At 37.5% G+C, this 19,506-nt stretch overlaps 1 protein-coding gene across 1 annotated transcript in view; it reads left to right on the top strand.

Moving 5' to 3' along the window:
- The window catches only part of SEMA3E (sema domain, immunoglobulin domain (Ig), short basic domain, secreted, (semaphorin) 3E), a 145,217-nt gene that overhangs the window by 79,809 nt on the left and 45,902 nt on the right, over window positions 1-19,506 (top strand). The window contains exons 3-4 of the mRNA XM_009882929.1: window positions 6,295-6,354; window positions 11,133-11,252. Coding sequence (XP_009881231.1) covers window positions 6,295-6,354; window positions 11,133-11,252 — 180 coding nt within the window. The remainder of the gene's footprint in view (window positions 1-6,294; window positions 6,355-11,132; window positions 11,253-19,506) is intronic.

The raw sequence follows: 19,506 nt of genomic DNA, 5'->3' as shown, positions 1-19,506 counted from the left end.
TTTTGTCCCCAAACTCCTTTTAGATATTCTTTCTTCCTAGCTTGTGCTTCAAAGGGCTCGTGAAGGCCTTGCTCTGAAGAGAAGCCTTCCTACTTAGGTAAATAAACTTGTGCAGGCAGATTTCAATGTGCTGTTTCTGATCCAGTACAAGACAGCTTCAGATTAGGACTTATGTCTCTGTTGTAATAAACTATAAAGCCCTCATAATATATCCTGCCTCTAGTGAAGCTAACTGTATTCCACTCCAGAGCTGCCTGAACACAAGTCTGCAAGAGCAGGGGTTACTTGTATCTCCTTTGAAAACCATGTAGGAATGTACGTATATTCAAACTGAAATAAGCAGCACACAATTTAGCTGTGAGTTTGATTACCCACTGGATTTACCTCCCAAGAGGCAAGGTGGCTATGTATTTGTTGATACATAAATATAATATCCAGTCATAAACACGTATTTTTGCAGAATTTGTGCTTCAGCCAAACAGAAGTTATGCGTTAATTAAGCGCTATTTATTGAGTTAAACCAGTGATGGGATAGCTGAATTGCTTAATTGCTCTGTCATATACCAGAGTTCAGACTAGCTCACACAGTAGTCTATTTGGCCTGAAGTGCTATAAATCTCATATAATTTCTTGAACTGAGTTTCATTAGACATGCCATCCTGTTCTTTGAGGTTAGTGACTGAATAGGGAAGCTGTTTGGAGACACTAATTAGCATTCCAGCTCCAATTAAAGTTTCCCCCCTGTCTGAGTTTGCTCAGTAGCTGTTGTCTGTACTGCCTTATAATTCCATTTTTTCCCATGAGGAGTACATTTAAAAGTAGCTTTTTCCTGTCTTTTAAACACAGTGTTAAAATTACTTCATCCAGGTCTCAAGGATGATAATATTATGGTGCAAGATGAGAAAGTGTCACTAAACAAGCAATTAAAAACTTTCATTTACAGTAAACTGCAGGGCTGAAAAGTTTTGAAAAATTATGTCCAAGCCAATAATTATGTTAAGCATGCAGCCCACTGAAATGTATGTTAGCGTGATGTTATTCCAGTCTAGATGCATAGGAAAATTTCCCAACAATAGTTACTGACAGCTTGCCAAAAGATTGTAATCCTGGCAAAGAATCAGTTCAAAGTTAAAGCTGGTAGCTGTCATAACTTTAAAGCATAAACATCAGGAAAAATAATATGTGGCAGGTTAAAGACTACCATTACAGCTGATATATATCTGGATTTCCATGCAGTGCAAACACATCCTATGTTGTGCTAGTTAAGAAAAACAGCAATAATTACAGAAATATAATTAAGTACAGTAAGTATACCTTAGTAAAATATTACTACCTTGAGCCACATACTATAAATTTCTTTGCAAATGATCATAATAGACTGAGCAGCTCTCCTCAGTCCTTTTAACTGAACTAGAGAAATCTTTATGGAGATTTCAAGGTTAAAAACACTAAAATAGAGGGGTTTATGTTTTGCAAAACATTTTTTTACCACACACCTTTTAAACTACTGCGCTTAGACTCAAGATGCACGTAAAATCAAATATTGAAATTTGGTATGATGGCAAAACCTGGTATGTGGAGGTTTGTTTAGTGTAAAATTCTCTTGAAGAGACTAAAAACTTAATGCTCATTTATGTTAAGAATCATAAGCCTTGTAAGCGTTATGAGTCTTAAAAAATAATTTCTGTATAAAAACGCGTCTTCAGGAGACTCATGTACTACTAAAGTCATAATTCAGACTTATCTACTTCAGGGAACTAACATGGGCTTGCCTTAGAGATAGGTAATTTGCTACAAACATCTAAAATAGATTCCTACACCTCTGCACAACCTGTGGAAAATGTAATGTCTGCCTTTCTCACTCCTTCTGTTAGGCACCTTTTGCTACAATAAGCCATTATAAGTATCCCAATAGGAAATACACATATGGCTGAACCAACAAAGAACCAGGGCTTCATTTGGAGAAGGATTTGTGCAGGGGTCACTTTGGAAAGCAGATATCTAGCAGCAGTGGTACATACAGGGACAGAAGGTAGCTCCCGTTACACATTAACCTTTTGATTAGAGCTACTTGCCCAGGAAGCAAAGCCCTCCATCTCCTCTGCAAGAGGTTTGTGCACACACACCTGCTTCTCCTTACATCACAGAACAGATCCTCCTGAAAGATGTGTTGAAACGTATGGAAGACAGGGAGGTGATTAGAGGCAGCCAACAGGCTTCACCAAGGACAAATCACGCCTGACTAACCTAGCGGCCTTCTACAATGGAGTGACTGCATCAGCAGACAAAGGAAAGCTACAAATGTCATCTACCTAGATTTCTGTAAGGCCTATGATTCCTACCTCTAAATTGGAAAGATATGGATTTGGTGGATAGACAATTAGATGGATAAGGAGTTGGCTGGACGGCCATGTCCAAAGACATACAGTCAATGGCTCAATATCCAAGTGGAAATCAGTAATGAGTTGTGTCTCTCAAGGGTCTGTATTGAGACCAGTACTATTTAATATCTTCATCAACAACAAGGACAGCAGGATTGAGTGCACCCTCAGCAAGTTTGTGGATGACACCAAGCTGAGTGGTGAAGTTGATACACATGAGGGAAGGGATGTCATCCAGAGGGACCTTCACAGGCTGCAGGAACGGGCCCATGTGAGCCTCATGAAGTTCAACAATGTCAAGGGCAAGGTCCTGCACCTGAGACCGGACAATCCCCAGTATCAGTACAGACTGGGGGATGAATCATAGAATCATAGAATCATAGAATTGTCTAGGTTGGAAGAGGCCCATGGGATCATCGAGTCCAACAATATACCCTACTCTACAAAGTTCTCTACACCATATCCTCCAACACCACATCTAAACGGCTCTTGAACACATCCAGGGATGGTGACTCAACCACCTCCCTGGGCAGCCTATTCCAATGCCCGACCACTCTTTCTGTGAAAAAGTCTTTCCTAATGTTCAGTCTAAATCTACCCTGTTGGAGCTTGAAGCCATTCCCTCTCGTTCTGTCATTAATTACCTGTGAGAAGAGACCAGCACCAACCTCGCTACAGTGTCCTTTCAAACAGTTGTAGAGAGTGATGAGGTCTCCCCTCAGCTTCCTCCTCCTCAGACTAAATAGTCCCAGCTCCTGGATTGGGAACAGTACTGTGGAGAAGGATTTGGGATACCGGTGGGTGAAAAGCTGTACATGAGTCAGCAATGTGCACTTGCCGCCCAGAAAGCCAACCATATCCTGGGTTGCATCAAAAGAAGAGTGGCCAGCAGGTCAAGGGAGGTGATTCTGCCCCTCTACCCTGCTCTGGTGAGACCCCACCTGGAGTACTGCCTCCAGCTCTGGAGTTCACAGCACAAGAAAGACATGGACCTGTTGGAACAGGTCCAGAGGAGCACCATGAGAATGCCCAGAGGGCTGGAACACCTTTCCTACGAAGAAAGGCTGAGAGAGTTGGTTGTTGTTCATCCTGGAGAAGAGAAGGGTCTAGGAAGACCTCATTGAAGCCTTTCAATATAAGTCCCCTTATGAAGGGGATTTATAAGAAAGACAGAGACTTTTTACCAGGGCCTGTAGTGACAGGACAATAGACAAAGGTTTTAAAATGAAAGAAGGTAGATTTAGATGAGTTATAAAGAATAAATATTTTATGATGAGTCTGGTTGGACATGGGAACAGTTTTCCCAGAGAAGCTGTGGCTGCCCCATAACTGTAAGTGTTCAAGGCCAGGTTGAATGGGGATTTGAGCAACCTAATCTACTGAAAGATGTCCCTTCCTGTCACAGGGGGGTTTGAACTAGATGGCCTTTGAAGGTCTCTTTCAGCCCAAACCATTCTATGATTCTATGATTTATCCTATGATCCCATGTTAAGGTCTAAATTCTTGTTGCTTACGCTGCAGCTGCTCTTCAACATTCTAGACAAAGCGGGGGCATTGGGTTACCTCTTTGGCTTTTTTTTCTGTTAATTCTGTGTATGCATTTAATTCAGTATATCTTAAGTGGAAAATGTGCATATAAAATCTTTTCAGTACCACTGGGACTAAGTATCCAAATACAAAAATAATCGCCTGCACACAGTGTATTTAATATTAGGTTACAAAGTCAAGTATTTTATTCTCTCTGTGGTTTCTGTGTTCCTAACCGCCACCTACACCTGACATGGGCTAAAGCCCCCCTTTTAGCCTGATGGTTAGAACATTTCTTTAGGAAGTGGACGATGTGAATTCAAACTTTTAGGCTCAGGAGGTCCTAGAGTTCTAGGCTTGGTTGCCTATTCAATCTTTGACCAGCAAGTAAAGTTAAATGACTGTGGACCCTGAGTTTTACAGGGAAAGAATCAGGAATGTTCTGACCAGGCCGACTGGATGAGTGCCCTCATAGGAGTTCAGGTACCTCCCCAGAGTACACAGCAGCAACACAGAGCCTAGATGAGAGCTACATCTGATCATACATAGATGACTATAAGACCATCTGACTAAAAATAAATAAATAAAAAAAAATGTTCTGATTAATTTTAGGTTCCTTGTGGGATTTAGATGGTGTCTGAACATAGGTGGCCTGATTTGGTCTATGAGGCCTAAATACTGACAGGCTGCTCAAGCTGACAAGAATACAGCAGAACTCTTGCTTTTTAGCACTAGGCCTCCAGGATTTATCAATTATCCCGACTTTTCTTGTAATTCACTTTTTTATAATTTTTCCCCAGATTTTCTTGGGTTAGAATTATTTCCAGAAAACTAGGTAAATTCAATTACCAAAAAAAAAAAAAAAAAAAAAAAAAGAAGAAAAAAGGCCTAGCAGAAGGATTTAATTTTATAGTGTTTTTGAGATAGAATAATAATTTGTGATTGGACTATTGACAAAAATGTCCTAATGATGACATCCGTTTTTGGATACACATTTGGTTTCAGCCAAGCCTGATATCACTGAACATGTTTTTGTTTTCCCTATTAAAAGTTCTAAAAAATGAAGTAATCATTCCAGTCTGCTCAGTCATTTTTAACACTGTTTTCATGCAAACAAATCATGCATCTGGAATGAAACATAAAGTTTATACAGTAGGTAACTGAAAAAAAATCTCTCGTGTAATTTGGCTTCACTTCTAGTGACTGACGGTGAAAAGCTGACCCTACTCCCATGAGGTTAATTGCTGACCCTTATTAACTTCACTGCAAAACATTTGCTTTCCTAAGTGTCACTTAAAGCTGGAAATTCGTAGTTCAAAATTAATATTCTATGTTGAAATTCACTGACAATTTACTGAATTTATATAAAATGTTCAATATATTAAATTCCTTTAAATCCTATTGGCTAGTATTGTTTGCTGAGTTACCCTAAGCAAAGCAGTTATGTTCTGACAAAAATATTTCTTACCTTATTGTAAACTTCTATAGATATTTAAAAATAAAACTCGGATATTTTACTTGACAAATGTTCAGAACAGGAACTTGATTAAACTTACAATAAAAGTGTATATATGATATGATAAGTCAAGTATAAAGACAAGCGCAAGGTCCTGCACCTGGGACAACATTAACAAAGATCCCAGTACAGGCTGGGATCTGCCTGGCTGGGGAGCAGCCTTGCTGAGAGGGTCCTGGGGGTCCTGGTCAACGTCAAGCTGAATGTGAGTCAGCAGGGAGCTGCTGCAGCAAGGAAGGGAAATTGGATCCTCGACTGATCTGCAGGGGCATTACGAACAGAGATGGAGATGTGATCATCCCACTCTATTCAGTGCTTGTCAGGCCTCACCTGGAGTACTGTGTCCAGTTCAGGTCCCCACAATTCAAGAAAGATGTGGACAAGCTGGAGAGGGTCCAAAGGAGGGTCACAAACATGATCAAAGGGCTGGAGAACCTGCAGTATGAGGAAAGACTGAAGGAGTTAAGTCTAGGGCAGCTACAAGAGGACAGAGGTTCTCTTTTCACAAGGAGCCACATGGAGAAGACAAGGGGCAATGGGTACCAGTTGCACCAGGAGATGCTAAAGAAATTTTTTCAGTGAGAACAATCAATTACTGAAACAACCTCCACAGGGACATGGTGGAGTCTTCATCACTGGAGGTTTTAAAGATGTGACAGGGCAGGATGCTAGATAATCTCATCTAGGCTCACTTTCCCATGAAAGGTTGGACCACATGATCTTTTGAAGTCCCTTCCAACCTCGGCTGTTTTATGATTTTATAATTCTGTTCTATGAGTGTATCACATAAAAAAATAATGGAAAAGCTGGACTGACATGATCAGACTGACAATTGAATGGTTTTACATGTTTTGGGTTTTCTTCCCTCAGATCCATTGGCCTAGTACACCTCTGCAGGCAGAAGAATGCATAATCAAAGGAAGAGATGCTGTAAGTATCGTTAATTACAAATCAAATATACTTTAATTATACCACTGGCTGGTCCAAAACAAGGATTCAGGCATCCCTAAACTTCAGAGAGATCACAGCACAGATATAATTCTAAATGTTTCAGCTTAAAAATGTGTAACTACTGTGAGCACACTAAATTATTAGTTTAATTGCTTTTCAAATAGCTCATAAACAGGCAATGAACACTTTTGATCATCTGAACTTTCTCCTAATTCTTTTTCTGTTGATATCAAAGAAGGTACCTTTATAATTCTCCTTTTCCATTTTTGTTCCCTTTCTTTTCATACACATAGGATACCTTCTCCATACAAAGTTTTTCACATTCTAATTTCTCTTTAAAATTCACATTCTCTAGAATGATTTCAAAAAAGGAGTTAAATTATTAGTAGTTATAAAATAGACTCTAAATTGTTTTGCCCTATAGTTTTTTTGGTATATTAATAAAAATACGCTGTTTTAATGAGCCCCGAAACTATGCTGTTCTTGTGATCCAGTGCTTTGACTGTAATCAGTTCCTGGGGAAAGACCTGAAAGCTCACTGACATACAGCAGCTGATATCATTGGCACCACAGGATGAAAGTTCTTCTGGATGGGAGATCTCTTTAATTTTGCAGTGCACCAAGCTCATTATCTACACCTCATAAACACACAGCAAGTACAACACCTAATAAATCCCACAGCTGAGAGAGCTCACACTGTACCAAAGGATTTGAAAATGATGATAGTTTTACAGCAACAGTGACGGGAACGTGGGACATAGAAGGACACGTGCACAGTTTTCCAACACAAACACAGCAAACAGGCAGCCTTGATGATAACCACAACATACCCTCACTGTGAAGATTAGGAAGCTATAAAGATTCCCGTTGAAGTACAAGTGTGAGAACTGTCCACATCAAGGGAATCAGTGAACAAGATTGGAAAATAATCATAATAACAATAGTAAAAGCTAGCATGATACTTTACTCCTTACACACACCTGGCCTAGAACTGATCCTTTTGAGGTATCTTAAAGGTTCATTGCATTTTTCTGGATGCTTTTCTGCCCTTGAGAATTTCAGATTGCTTTGGTTAAAAATGGTGTTTTTCTACATTATCCAAATTTTGTGGTCATAGTAAATAAATCAAAAACTTAAGTTCTTTGAGCTTCTTTTAATACTACCTCTCAGCATAGGCTGTTATTACAGTTAAAGCTCTGTCATCTTTCCTTCACCAATACTTGATGGCATTTATTTTCTGACACTTTGACAATATTTTTTGGTTAAATAATTACAGAAATAGATACTGTTGTTCCAATGTAATGTAAAGGTATCCCCCGTCAGACTCATGAGACTCCCTAAAATTTAAAATCTTTTACAATCCAGTCTGTCATTATGAGTCTTCAAATTTGCATTGTAATGAATGTGATCATTTAAAGAACTTCATATGTTTCCCACATCTCGCTGTACTGTGAAAATTAGGTCTCTCTATTTTTTAAAAGAAAAACACAGAATTTTTAAATAGTCATAAGATTCCAGAACTGGTGTCTTTAAGAAAAAGATGTTAAAATTGTAAAAGCTGGAAATATGGTAATACCAAACAATACTAAACAATATTCTGATCCTCACATGAGACCTAATTATGTGTAGGACTATGTGAATAAGCAAGACTAATTAATTCCAGGGAAACCTTAGAAATTTTCATTAACGTGGTCAGTATTCATGAAGCTAAATTGCTCAACCTGAAAGGAATCTAAATTAGAATCAAAACCCTTCCTATTACTTTTCTTTTCACCTTCATTTTTTGTAGCCATAAACCAATACTGGCTTAATGGCGTTATGTCTTAAAATGAACCCTTTGCCATTTCTAAGTTCTGAATGTTATTTTTCACAATGTAATGTCTCAGAAAAAAATTACTCATCAGGGTTCTTTCAAACCTTTTTGCTTATTTCCATGCTGTTTCTTTCTTATTTTCCTTTGCAAAAGATCTTTTACTCAGTGCATAAGTAATATTTAGCAGAACTGAAAATGTTGTAATAAACTTGTCAGTGTTGAGGTACTTCATGCATTCTCTGCTACCTCTTTCTCTATAACAGAACAGGCCACTTTTACAAGCTCTTACAATGTTTAAAAGTTATCAGTTCATCTTGTAGCAGTAAAACTGCAAGTACTGTAGTCATAAACACAGTTTCAGAGAGCTTGTAACAGACTTAATAGGACAGTTAGAAAAGCCTCGTCTTAACAACACACGCCTCATCTTAAACTCAGGCCACCATTTTCTGATCCAGATCAAGTAAAGGAAAAAATCCTTCTGCTCTCATCAGTGTGCCAGGAAACACACCTGTTGGCCCGTGGTCTGAGAGCTTTTGATCCTTTCAATTATTTTATCAGAATTGGAAATCATTCAGATATAGAAATCAAATTCTTTAGTGATGACTAACTCCTTTACACTGAGGAGTTTCAGATGAATAAAATTCCACGGATCTATTAATAAGTCTACGGAGCCTCCTAAAGACAACCACAACATTTAATTAATTAATATAGTAGGAAGAAAAGTTATTTTAATGTTCCCTTGGCTGATGCATCTCTTCCTTGTTATGTGTACAGGATATTATTAGTGGGGCCAGCAGCAATGCCTAGTTGCCTGATGCTTCCCAGAATAGCAACTTTTTCATTTGTTTGTAAATGATAAATCTAGCCATTTGGAATGATTTTTTTTTCTATATTTGGTATCTTCCTCATCCTGTCTTTTCTGCAGAAAATTTCAGGCACTTCTATGCAGGCACACATGAGAAAAATTGGGTAATTTTTGCCCATTTTTAAAATTTCCTAAGATCTGTCTTCCTCCACAGAGCTTTTGAGACAAATATGAAGAGCTGCAGACATATGTGGATAAAAAAGGAAACCATGGAGTAAAGACCAGACCACCACTGAGAGAGAACAGAGGGCATAAGTCAGGAAGGTCATACTTGGAAGGGAGGGAGAATAAGGAACAGCATCACTGCCCAGTAAAGCATCTGTTTAAAAACCGTAAAGAATCATAAAATTCCTATGTACTACCATTCTACCACCACCAGTCAGCAAAAGCTTGTGAAATACTCATACAAAGTGGGTACCTCTGTCTTTGAGTGCTGATCCATATATAGAGGATCACATCCTAGTAATCTCAACTCATTCTCCTCTCAATTTGTCTGACAATTCAAGTAGCAGGGTCTTTTTTCAGTAGGTCTAACAATTTTGTCCAGGTAATAGACTGTGTGGATGCCATGTGAAGGGAGACCCTTCCCCCCTCCCCCATTTATTTTTAAAAAAGAAATAAATTAGTTAGGGATTAAGAAATTCCAAAAGGAAAAAGTTGCAAGGCTGATTCTTCCTTTGCATATACATAATATTTAACTACAGAACAGATTACCTGCCTGTGTAGGTTACCTGCTTCTTTCAATTAACATGATATAGCTTCAAGGTGAATGGTTAAGGAGAATCATGTAGCAAAGGATCCCTATTTATTTGTTGGAGCTGTTGGAAGACTTGCACTGAATGACACAAGGGTTTGAAGAAAGAAGAAAGATGATTTCTTTGTTTTGAACTAAATGTGCATTTGCAGGACCTGAATTCTGCCCGTAGCCCTGCCGCAGACTCATCGTCTGAGACATTAAGTTCTTGCAGATGGTTGATAAGGCCCAGGGTTGTTCTTATATAAATACAGCAGTCTGAAAACTAGAGTAGTCATCACTGAAGGACAGCAAATTTTCAAAAAGGAAATTCCTCCACTCTGTTTTACACGTTCATATTAAGATAGAATTAATTGCCTTTTGGAGATGTCTGGACTTCTTCATTGACTATTGAAAAATCTTAGGAGAATGGCATAAATTACATGTCTAAACTTTAGAATAGCTAAAGTTGGGACAGATTAGTCCCATTATAATTATCGTGTTAAACTTGGTGTGACTATCTTGAAACCCAGGGTCTGAGTTAGAGAGAAATATTGAGCAATGAATGAAATGAAGGGGAATTTTGCTCAAAACATAAAAATCTATAAAGCCAAGTCCCAGGAGTCCCAAAATCAATAGATACTCTTATCTCACTGTCTCCATTCCTAGTTTAGCACAGGAAGGATAATGACCACACATCTCAAAGGGATGCTTGAATTTTTTTTAATTATAATATTTATGAAGCTGCAAATACACTAATGAGTCTCAGAGTATTGCCCTGGGGGAAACGAATCATTTTTTCTTCAAAGGAGGGCTTGAACAATGGGAACAGATAAAGCATGGGGTTATACAATATAAAAAAAATATTGATTAGCAATTAATTACACAAGAAATTATTGGCACAATTGTCTTATGGAAAAAAGTGTTATTTTTCTTGAGAAAAAGTTTATTTAACCTGAGAGAGAAATAATTTTCTGACTACTTACATCTCATGCTGAGTCTAATGCCTAGCACATGTAATAATGCTTAGTAAAACAAATATTTAGATTGGCAGAATATCTCTGAGATTAAGGAAGCACAAAAGTGTGTTTTATAACTTAATAACTCCTAAGCATCTAAAATAAATTGTGATAAATCAGTGCCCTAAACTTTTTTTCTTGTCGAAAGTGTCCATCCATGAATTTGGTGGCACTGAGGTACAGAATGAAGTGTGATAACTAAGATGTTACATTTATCAGAATAGAAAGTTTCAGTAGGCAGAATATCACTTAAGGGCACATGAGGTATTTAATATATTTTTTTTTAAATGCTAATATTTTCCTATCTTTATTTTTTATATAAACTAGGATGAATGTGCAAATTACATCCGTGTCCTTCACCGATACAACAGAACCCATCTTCTGGCTTGTGGAACAGGAGCTTTTGATCCAGTCTGTACTTTCATTAGAGCTGGACATCCATCAGAGGTAAGAAATTTATTTTACAGTAGTGACTCTTTTGGTCTGCATTTCAGAAAAATCTCTTTGGTTAAAAATAAGTATTTGAATTCAAGTGCTCAGAGTTCTCATACAAACCATACAAGAGATATTTTCCCTGATGAAATGTAATGCTAGTCTAAAATTCAGTTTGTGACTAGAGGGACTTGCTAATGAATCACTAGCACCACATCACCAGAAACAATCTCCAAGGATCCAACCTACCCTGTGCACCCCCAGCTGCTGTTAAAATCAGAAACATCTCAGAAGTTAAGACCCCAGCACGGCTCTTACATTTGAAGTTATCTGAACTGCAGAAACACAGTGTCATCTGCAATTGAGGAAGGAACTAAATCATAAGCAATTTTAAAATAAGGCAACTTTGCATGTCTTCTTTGCTCCTCGCATGAACCTCCTGTCAGCTTCCTGGTACAGTTTAAAGGAAGCAATGTCTGTATATTTAGGAACTCTATTTAAGAAAGCATAAGCAACAGGCTAATAAAAATAGAAACTAAACAAACAAAAAGTGAGAAACAAAACTTGTATATAAGAACATGCGGCCCACGATCCTCCCCTTATGTATCACTGTCCTTCCTTCCCTTCTTTTTGTTTATTATTCTCTCTTGTCAAACTGAAGTTTTAAAATTTTACCCACACTGAAGTCATGGGAAAATTACCATTTCTCTGTTTGTGTAGACCAACAGGAAGTATATTTGCTACACGAAGTAAGTCGCTATATTAGTTTCCATTATCTGAAAAGCTGACCATCAGGATTAAAAAAGACAGGTGCCATGTGTATGGTTGGTTAAAAATAACACATGGCATGTGATTGAGAGGGCAAATTGTAATCTTGCTTTCTTTGACTGATAAGGACATCATGTAACTGCAGGAAGTGAAGAACCAAGATCCTTCCTCAGAAAATTGCAGTTCAGTCTCTGTTTGCTGATCTCTCCGCTGGGTCAGAGTATCCCAAGCCAATGACTTCCGATTACTGTCCCCCCTTTCTGCCACCTCAGCTCTCTTGCCTCTTTCTCGCTGTCTGACTGTGACGTAAAGGAGCGTGACAAATGAAACAGTCTTAAAAATAATAAACACCTTCATTAAAAACTACTAAAATGCAGACTTTAATTTGAAGGGTAAATGCTGATTTATAATACAGAGTTATATGCAGTTAAATGCAGTTCATAATATGCAGCTGGCTGAAAGGAACATTGCTTAGACATTATTGACATATTGAACTTCAATATAAGTAAAATCCATCTTTGTTCTGCAAACTAAGTTGCTTCTGAACAGAACCTATTAAGTAGCACAAGGTGTATTTGAGGCTTATACACATTTGAAGAGTGGTGCTTTGCAGACATGTTGAGGTATCAAGGGTGGGAGGTAAAAAGGGAGCCCTTGTAGCAGACTTCTACGTGTCTAGATCCCCAGCTAACGCAGCATATGCAGCTAGATTCACTCTTCCATATGGAACTATGTATCAGCAGTATCAACACAGAGGAAATACTTGCTCGGTGGTCAGGGACCTTAACCACAAGTTTCAGTAGTGTTTCCTGAGCTGATGGCAAAGTGAAGATGCAACTCTCTCAGTAAAAACTGCAGGGTTCTTAAATTACAAACTGTATATAAATACAAATTAGAGATATAAGCATTTAAGAACATGATAGAATAGCAGCGCTGTATTTTCTACAACCTTATCTCTTGCAATTTTCTGAGAAGGCCAAAAGAGAAACTGGTAGAACAAAATATCCAGTTGTGGCTCTTGGTGCTCGCTGGTCCCACATTGCAGGAAAATTTATTTCATTGTTGGCTTGCAACTAAAGTTTACATAAAGTCATCCATTTTTTAATAGCCATTTGGTAAGAAAGCGAAGCGTTACTGTTTTTCCCTTGAACAGTGAGAATATCCCAAAGCCATGATCATAATCATACCGTTTGGCATCCTGACCTAGTATTTAGCATGTTTTTGTGAGGTGCAATCCAGCTTTTGAAAAGGAGCATTCTGCCTACTGTATAAAGTCCTACATTCTTATGCAACTACAAATTCATATTTTCTTATCAAAAACAGGTTTGAGCTGTGTCTTGCAGAACACTGAGCTCTTGTCAACAGATAGTGAAGCCAAAAGGAGATTTTTGTCTCCAAAAATAGGCAGAATTTATTGCCTCATTGGCAGATCATTACTCCTTGGAACTTACTGAAAATCAGAACATCTAAGTTTCTCAAAAAAGCACAGTAAAAATATCCATTCCCCTAACCAGTGTCTCTAGAAAATATTAATCTAACTTACTATGTAGTAATTGAAATGTGCTTTGAAATTTTTCACAATCAAATTGTACCATGATACATTATCTATGTTTAAATGCTTCTTTCATGCTTTTCATGGTTTATAGACATTTAATGATAACATGTATTTTGTTTTAATATAAATAAATGTATTTTAATTCTGTTTATCATATAAACCAAGCAGCAATAAATATCAGATTTATTGAATTCTACCTCAAACTTTTGTTGCACCGCCAGAGCCTAACCAAACATACATTTCTAAATCAAATTCTATAATATATTATATATCCATTTGAAAGATTAAATGTATAATGGTTTAATGTATTACTTCTATTTTAATATCGGTTTAATTGATATTGCTTTGGAATTCCAGGCTATTCACTTTAGTAAAGCTGTTGTCGGATATTACCTTTCTAAAAATATGCAAGTATAGTCACTGACAGAAACATGCAACTTTTTCTCTTTTTCTGTCTTTCTAATTACTTTGACTCTGATGAATGTTGTTTTCCCAAATTTAAACATTTCAGCAAATTACCCAATGTTTTTCTGCCATTTAGAAATAAATTGCAAATTGGGAAAAATAGGATTGCTGACTTTGCAGGCAGAACAACTATTGGTGTTTGCAAAAGAACATATTACGAAATCTTGTCTTGAAAATTGTCAGCCAGTGAGTGAGTTCATTATCACTGACTTAGTAAAATGTTTCCAAATGTCAAAAATCTATGCAGGTCAGAAAAGGCTGTGTTCCTTCAGTTTCTGTTTGTCTGTCATCCAGAAATGAAGGAGAGTTCATTTCATTAAAATCAACATTTTGTTTCTGAAGAAAGCAAGAACCAGAGACCCTCCACCCAAATTTTCCATGATGAATTGAATATACATCCTTCCCATGTGCTCTGTGAGAACAAATGAGATAAGTCCTCAAACCAATATAGACGATGAAGAAAAGTGCAGAAAAAAAATTACTATCTCCATTCTCACCAAATCAATATTTGGCACTCCTGTTGCCTTCAAGATGCCAACAGAGAAAAAAAAATAAATAAAAAAAGCATCTTCATCCAGTCTCTTCCTTTTGTATTTATATAAACTCAGTTTTGGTAGTAGAAAAGGAATACTGGAAGAAGTCCTTTCTGTCTCAGTCTATGTTTCTTCACATCTAGCTACTAGTAAAACAGTACTCCACTACTGTTCTATATAGCTCAAAATATGCTAGGTGAATTATAACAAACTTAGATAAATCAGATGAACTAGCTGCAATGATTTTCTCTTAATGAATTATCTACTTAGCAGAGCAACAGATTTTAGGGGTGCTCCAGAGGCTTTCCTATGATCCAAACTGCCTTATTACCTAACTCACAAACCACGTTTAAAAATTCTAGATGGGAGTTCCACCAAATATGGTTAACGAGAATACTCTGCCTCCATAAAACCTGCAAAATGAGTGGAAATTCCAAAAGAAAAAAATATACAGAAATAATACCATAAGTTTTTGCAAACTATATGATGACAAGATAGACCTGATTCTGGAGAAGAAAACACCTCTGCATGACAAAAACTGATGAGGAGATGAAAGTGGTGGGAAAGGACAGTGCATGAAGAATTTTTCTTCTAGAACACCCTGTAAATTTTTAATATGTACATTGAGCTGGCAGAGTACCATTTTCAATGCCTCATCTAACTCAGTTAACTGCCTACAGCTGTATTTCTCCATCTCAGAAGGCTGATGGACTAAGTAATCTTTTCCATAAAATGCACTGGTGTTTTCTGGGAGTCTCCTCTAGGTGTTCCTAATCTGATGTGTTCCTTATGATACTATTTCTTCTTCAATTAGCCAGATGAGATTCGGCTTATCAGGGAACAACAGCTCTTAATTCTATGTCTTTAAGGCATGTTAGAGAGGAATTATCTGAAGTGAAGCAGCAAGTGTATTTGCTTGGAGGACAGTTTAGTCAAGTTGGAATTTCTTCTTTCTAATCTATGTTGCCCTTAACATTTCATAGGATGTGGGGAGGGGCACTTCTTTTTCTACATGTTCAGTGATCGAAAGCAAAACCAGGATAAGTTTCAACTATGCAATAAGCTTTCCATTTGACTCTCTCCCCAAAACAAATGTGGGCAACCTGAGGTCCTCAGCTCTTGCTTTAACAAATTGATGTGAATTGACATGGAAGTTAAGAGAGAACATTCCAGTCATATCTCAGTTTAATTTTTATGTGACATAATTTTTCTGTTATTGACCAGCATTTGGTAATGTCATCATTCTTTCTGCTTTGTTATGAAACAAAATTGTATACATATTTATATCTATTATTTTAGGATATTGTTTCTGACCTATCTTTGTATAATCAAGACAAATAATGATTTGCCCAGTTACTCCCTCTCCATGCTTTTTCCTGTTACCTCATCTCCGCTCTCATTTTGCAGAAGATTGAGGAGGAAGAACATCTGGTTTCACTGACTAAACAGAAGTGGGTGTTGGTCAGTCCTTCATTAGATAGAATCTGTGACAAATTCTTGACCTGAAAATATTCGCTCAGAGACACAGTGTCCTTCTGCATGGATAAATAGCCACCAGCTAGAATGCCATCCACTAAATCTCTGAAGGTTTTTGAACTCAATCTATGTATGGAATTGAATCTGCAGTCCTAAATGCTATGAAATTGCTTATTTATTGCAGTTCTCTGCATCTATAGTTCACATGAAACTAGTCATTAAGCTGGGTGACGTTTAAACCAATATCAAGTGTTCATATATATGAAGTGCTGCCAAGTAAAGAACACAATGTCATAGAATTTTTTACCAGAGGGGTTCATTAGGTCATCTAGTCTGAATGACCACATCACAGGCTGTCACATTGCACCAAAACATCCAAAAGCCCCAAATTTCAGTTAGATTAAAGCGTTTCAGGTTTTAGAAGTTAAATATGCATACATTTCAAGAGAGATTAAGATGGTAACAAAACTCATAATGGGCAGGAAATTAATTAGGTGAGCATTACCCCTATGCTCACAGCATACAGCAAAAGTGCCATGCTGCAAAAGGGAAAAAGAAAAAGCTGAAGACCCACATCAGCCCTAACCTGAAGAAGTATGTCTTACTGAACCCATGGCTTATCTATGTACACCTAAGAAAATGAGAAAGGACTAGCCAAGCAACCCATGAGAAAGACTTTTTTTGCACCAGCTCAAATAACAACCCAACCTCTGCAACTGGCCAATCTCCAAACCTTCCAAAAAAAAGAAGGACAAACGTCTCCTTGTGAAACAGGGTGAAAAACTTCCTTCCAAACCAGTGCATACGGTTATGTGAGAAATTAAAGTTCATGAGTTTTGGTTATAATAATTGCCTTAATGAACAGCTGTATACGTGAACTTCAGTAAGGAAAATGAAGAAAGGGCAATTCTGTTCTTCTCATGCTTTGCTCATGGGTACTGCATAAATAACAAACAAAGGCCAGAAGGGGCCATCAAAACATTCAGTCAGTCACACACTGCATGGATAGTTTCCCCCAGTCGTTGAATTAAAACATATTCAGCAAAATATATATTGTCATTTCAAAGAATCCAGATACTGGCAACTCCACTATTTATCTGGTAAGCTGACCTAATATTTAATTACTTTCAACGTTAGGAAACAGCCCCTTACTCAAGGTTGAATTTATCTAACTTCAACTTCCTGTCATTTAACTTCGATATGCCTTTGATAGCAAAGTTGAAAAGTCTTCCACTATCTTTTCCACATCTTTTCCACATCTAAGTACCCATACACAAAGATCAAGCCACCTCTTCACTTTTTTTGATAAGCTGAATAAATATAACTCCTTAAACTTCCTATCACAAGGATTCCTCAATCATATTTGTGTCCTTCCTGTGAACTCTCTGCAGTATTTTAACGTGTTCTGGAAGTGCGGACACTAGAACCAGACATGCTATTCGATGGTGTGTATACAGGCAAGGCCACTTCCCTACCTCTGTTTGAAATTCCTCTTTTCAGAGACTCAAGTGCTGAGTTCTTGGCACAGCATCACAATGAGAAATCTCATTATATTATTTTGCACTTGACCCAAGGTTCTTCTCTGGAGCACAGTTATCCCAGTTTACACACTGAGTTGAGGCACCTAATTAGCTGTCCCATATGACAAGGTCAATGAAGAGATTTCTAGAGATGCCTGTCACTGTCAGCTCTAACAAGACGCCAGGTACATGAAAGATCCTAAATGAGGCACCTCAGTCTAATGCATGAAGGTCATCTGACTGAACAAGGATCTGAACCTCCATCTTCCAGGGCGTTCTGATATACTTCAGGTATAAACTGTGTTCCCTATTCCAAGATATACCACCTTGCACACAAGTGTATTAAAATCTACTTTGTTAGCTTCTAATCTTTAACTTGGTACTCAGAGCATACTGTAACCTGAATGTACCCAGAGCTCTCATTAACCTTTCCTCTTCATTATTTATGCTTCCCCAGTCTTTTTGTAAACTTTACTAGGAAAGAAATCATAGGAGTTTTTGAATCACTGCTAAATTGATAATTCTTCTTTCTATTAAAAACAAAACTTAAGGAAACCTTCAGTAAAGGAGGATCCATCAATGCATACCTAACAACAATTCTACTTTATATATGTCAGACCTTTACTTTTCTTAATAATACTGCAAAGCACATTGTTTCATCAAATAGCTATGTACCAAGTCAAATGCCCTGGAGAAAGCCAAGTATTTTGAATCAGCACAGTTGTTCTTATCAGTCAGTCTTACACATTGTAACAGACAACAGGTTTGTTTGACAGTACTCTCCATCCATAAAATGAGATGAATGACATTCATTACTTTTGAATACTGTCTAAATATGGCCATACTTGAAGTTTAAGTTCAGTTTGGCGGATTAGTAGAGAATGTGAATTGATCAGCCATATGAAATGAATTTTCCGTCGTATTAAACCTGCCCTTTGCGAGATTAAAGACAGATGGTCAGGAGAGAATGAATCAGTACAGAGGAATAATACTATTATCCCAAAGAGAAAGAAATACTCCACCTGTGTGGTAATTTGATGGGGTAGGTAAAATATTCCAGCCCTCATCATAATGACTTTTCGATTCTGCCACCTTTACTTATGAGAGAAAGTATTTTTCTACGTGAGAGCACCCGGCGAAGTCTATGGCATTGTTTGAGGAGTGGAGGTGCTGCTCTATGAGATGTTAGTTATCATAATAAAAACCAACAAAAACTGAACAATGAAAGGGTTTAGTTAATATTTTTCCTGGTTTATAAAATGCACCTTTAATATTCTGTAATTCTTCTATAATTTGTGACTGATAATTATTCTTATTTGACTGGGATCTATCCAGGAAAATTATTCCAGATTAAAAAGTGAACTAAAAAGAAGCATTGCTGTTCGTATGTGTCATCAAGAGGCAGTGGTTCCGCTCCTCTGCCCTTTCTGCCAGAGTGGCCCACTTTGGCATGCCCTGTTGAAGCTCTGCAAAAGGAGTGTTGTCTCTCTAAGGCTCCACACTAAGGAGACAGACAGAACTTCCCCAGGGTGTCTGCCTTCCTTCTAAAATCCATTCTCAATTGAACATAGCTGTTGTCCTCTCCACACTCAACGCATCTGTTCCATCACCACAGTCTAGACTATAAGCTCAAACCATAGACCTGTATTCTTCCTTTTTTTTTTCTTTTTTTTTTTTTTTCACAACCTTTGTCCTCCATTGTTATGATAGCAATCATTAGGTAACACGACTTTTATTTCGTATTTGCTCTGATATGACCCTCACAATCTCAACACAAGTATTACTGCTAGAATCAAGGAAAAGGGAAAGTCTTGACTAGCAAGGCTCTGTGTGAAAACTGCATTTCCCCACAGAAATCCCTTTACTTTTGTACAGCAATTTTGCACTATCTTTAGCTCTTCTTTCACCTAGTCATAAGACTGTATCTCTATATACAGCTATTCAAAGCTTTT

The sequence above is a fragment of the Charadrius vociferus genome, unplaced genomic scaffold (genome assembly GCF_000708025.1).
Source record: "Charadrius vociferus isolate BGI_N301 unplaced genomic scaffold, ASM70802v2 scaffold32, whole genome shotgun sequence".
NCBI classification, from domain to species: Eukaryota; Metazoa; Chordata; class Aves; order Charadriiformes; family Charadriidae; genus Charadrius; species Charadrius vociferus.
This window is presented reverse-complemented; position numbering and strand designations above follow the sequence as displayed.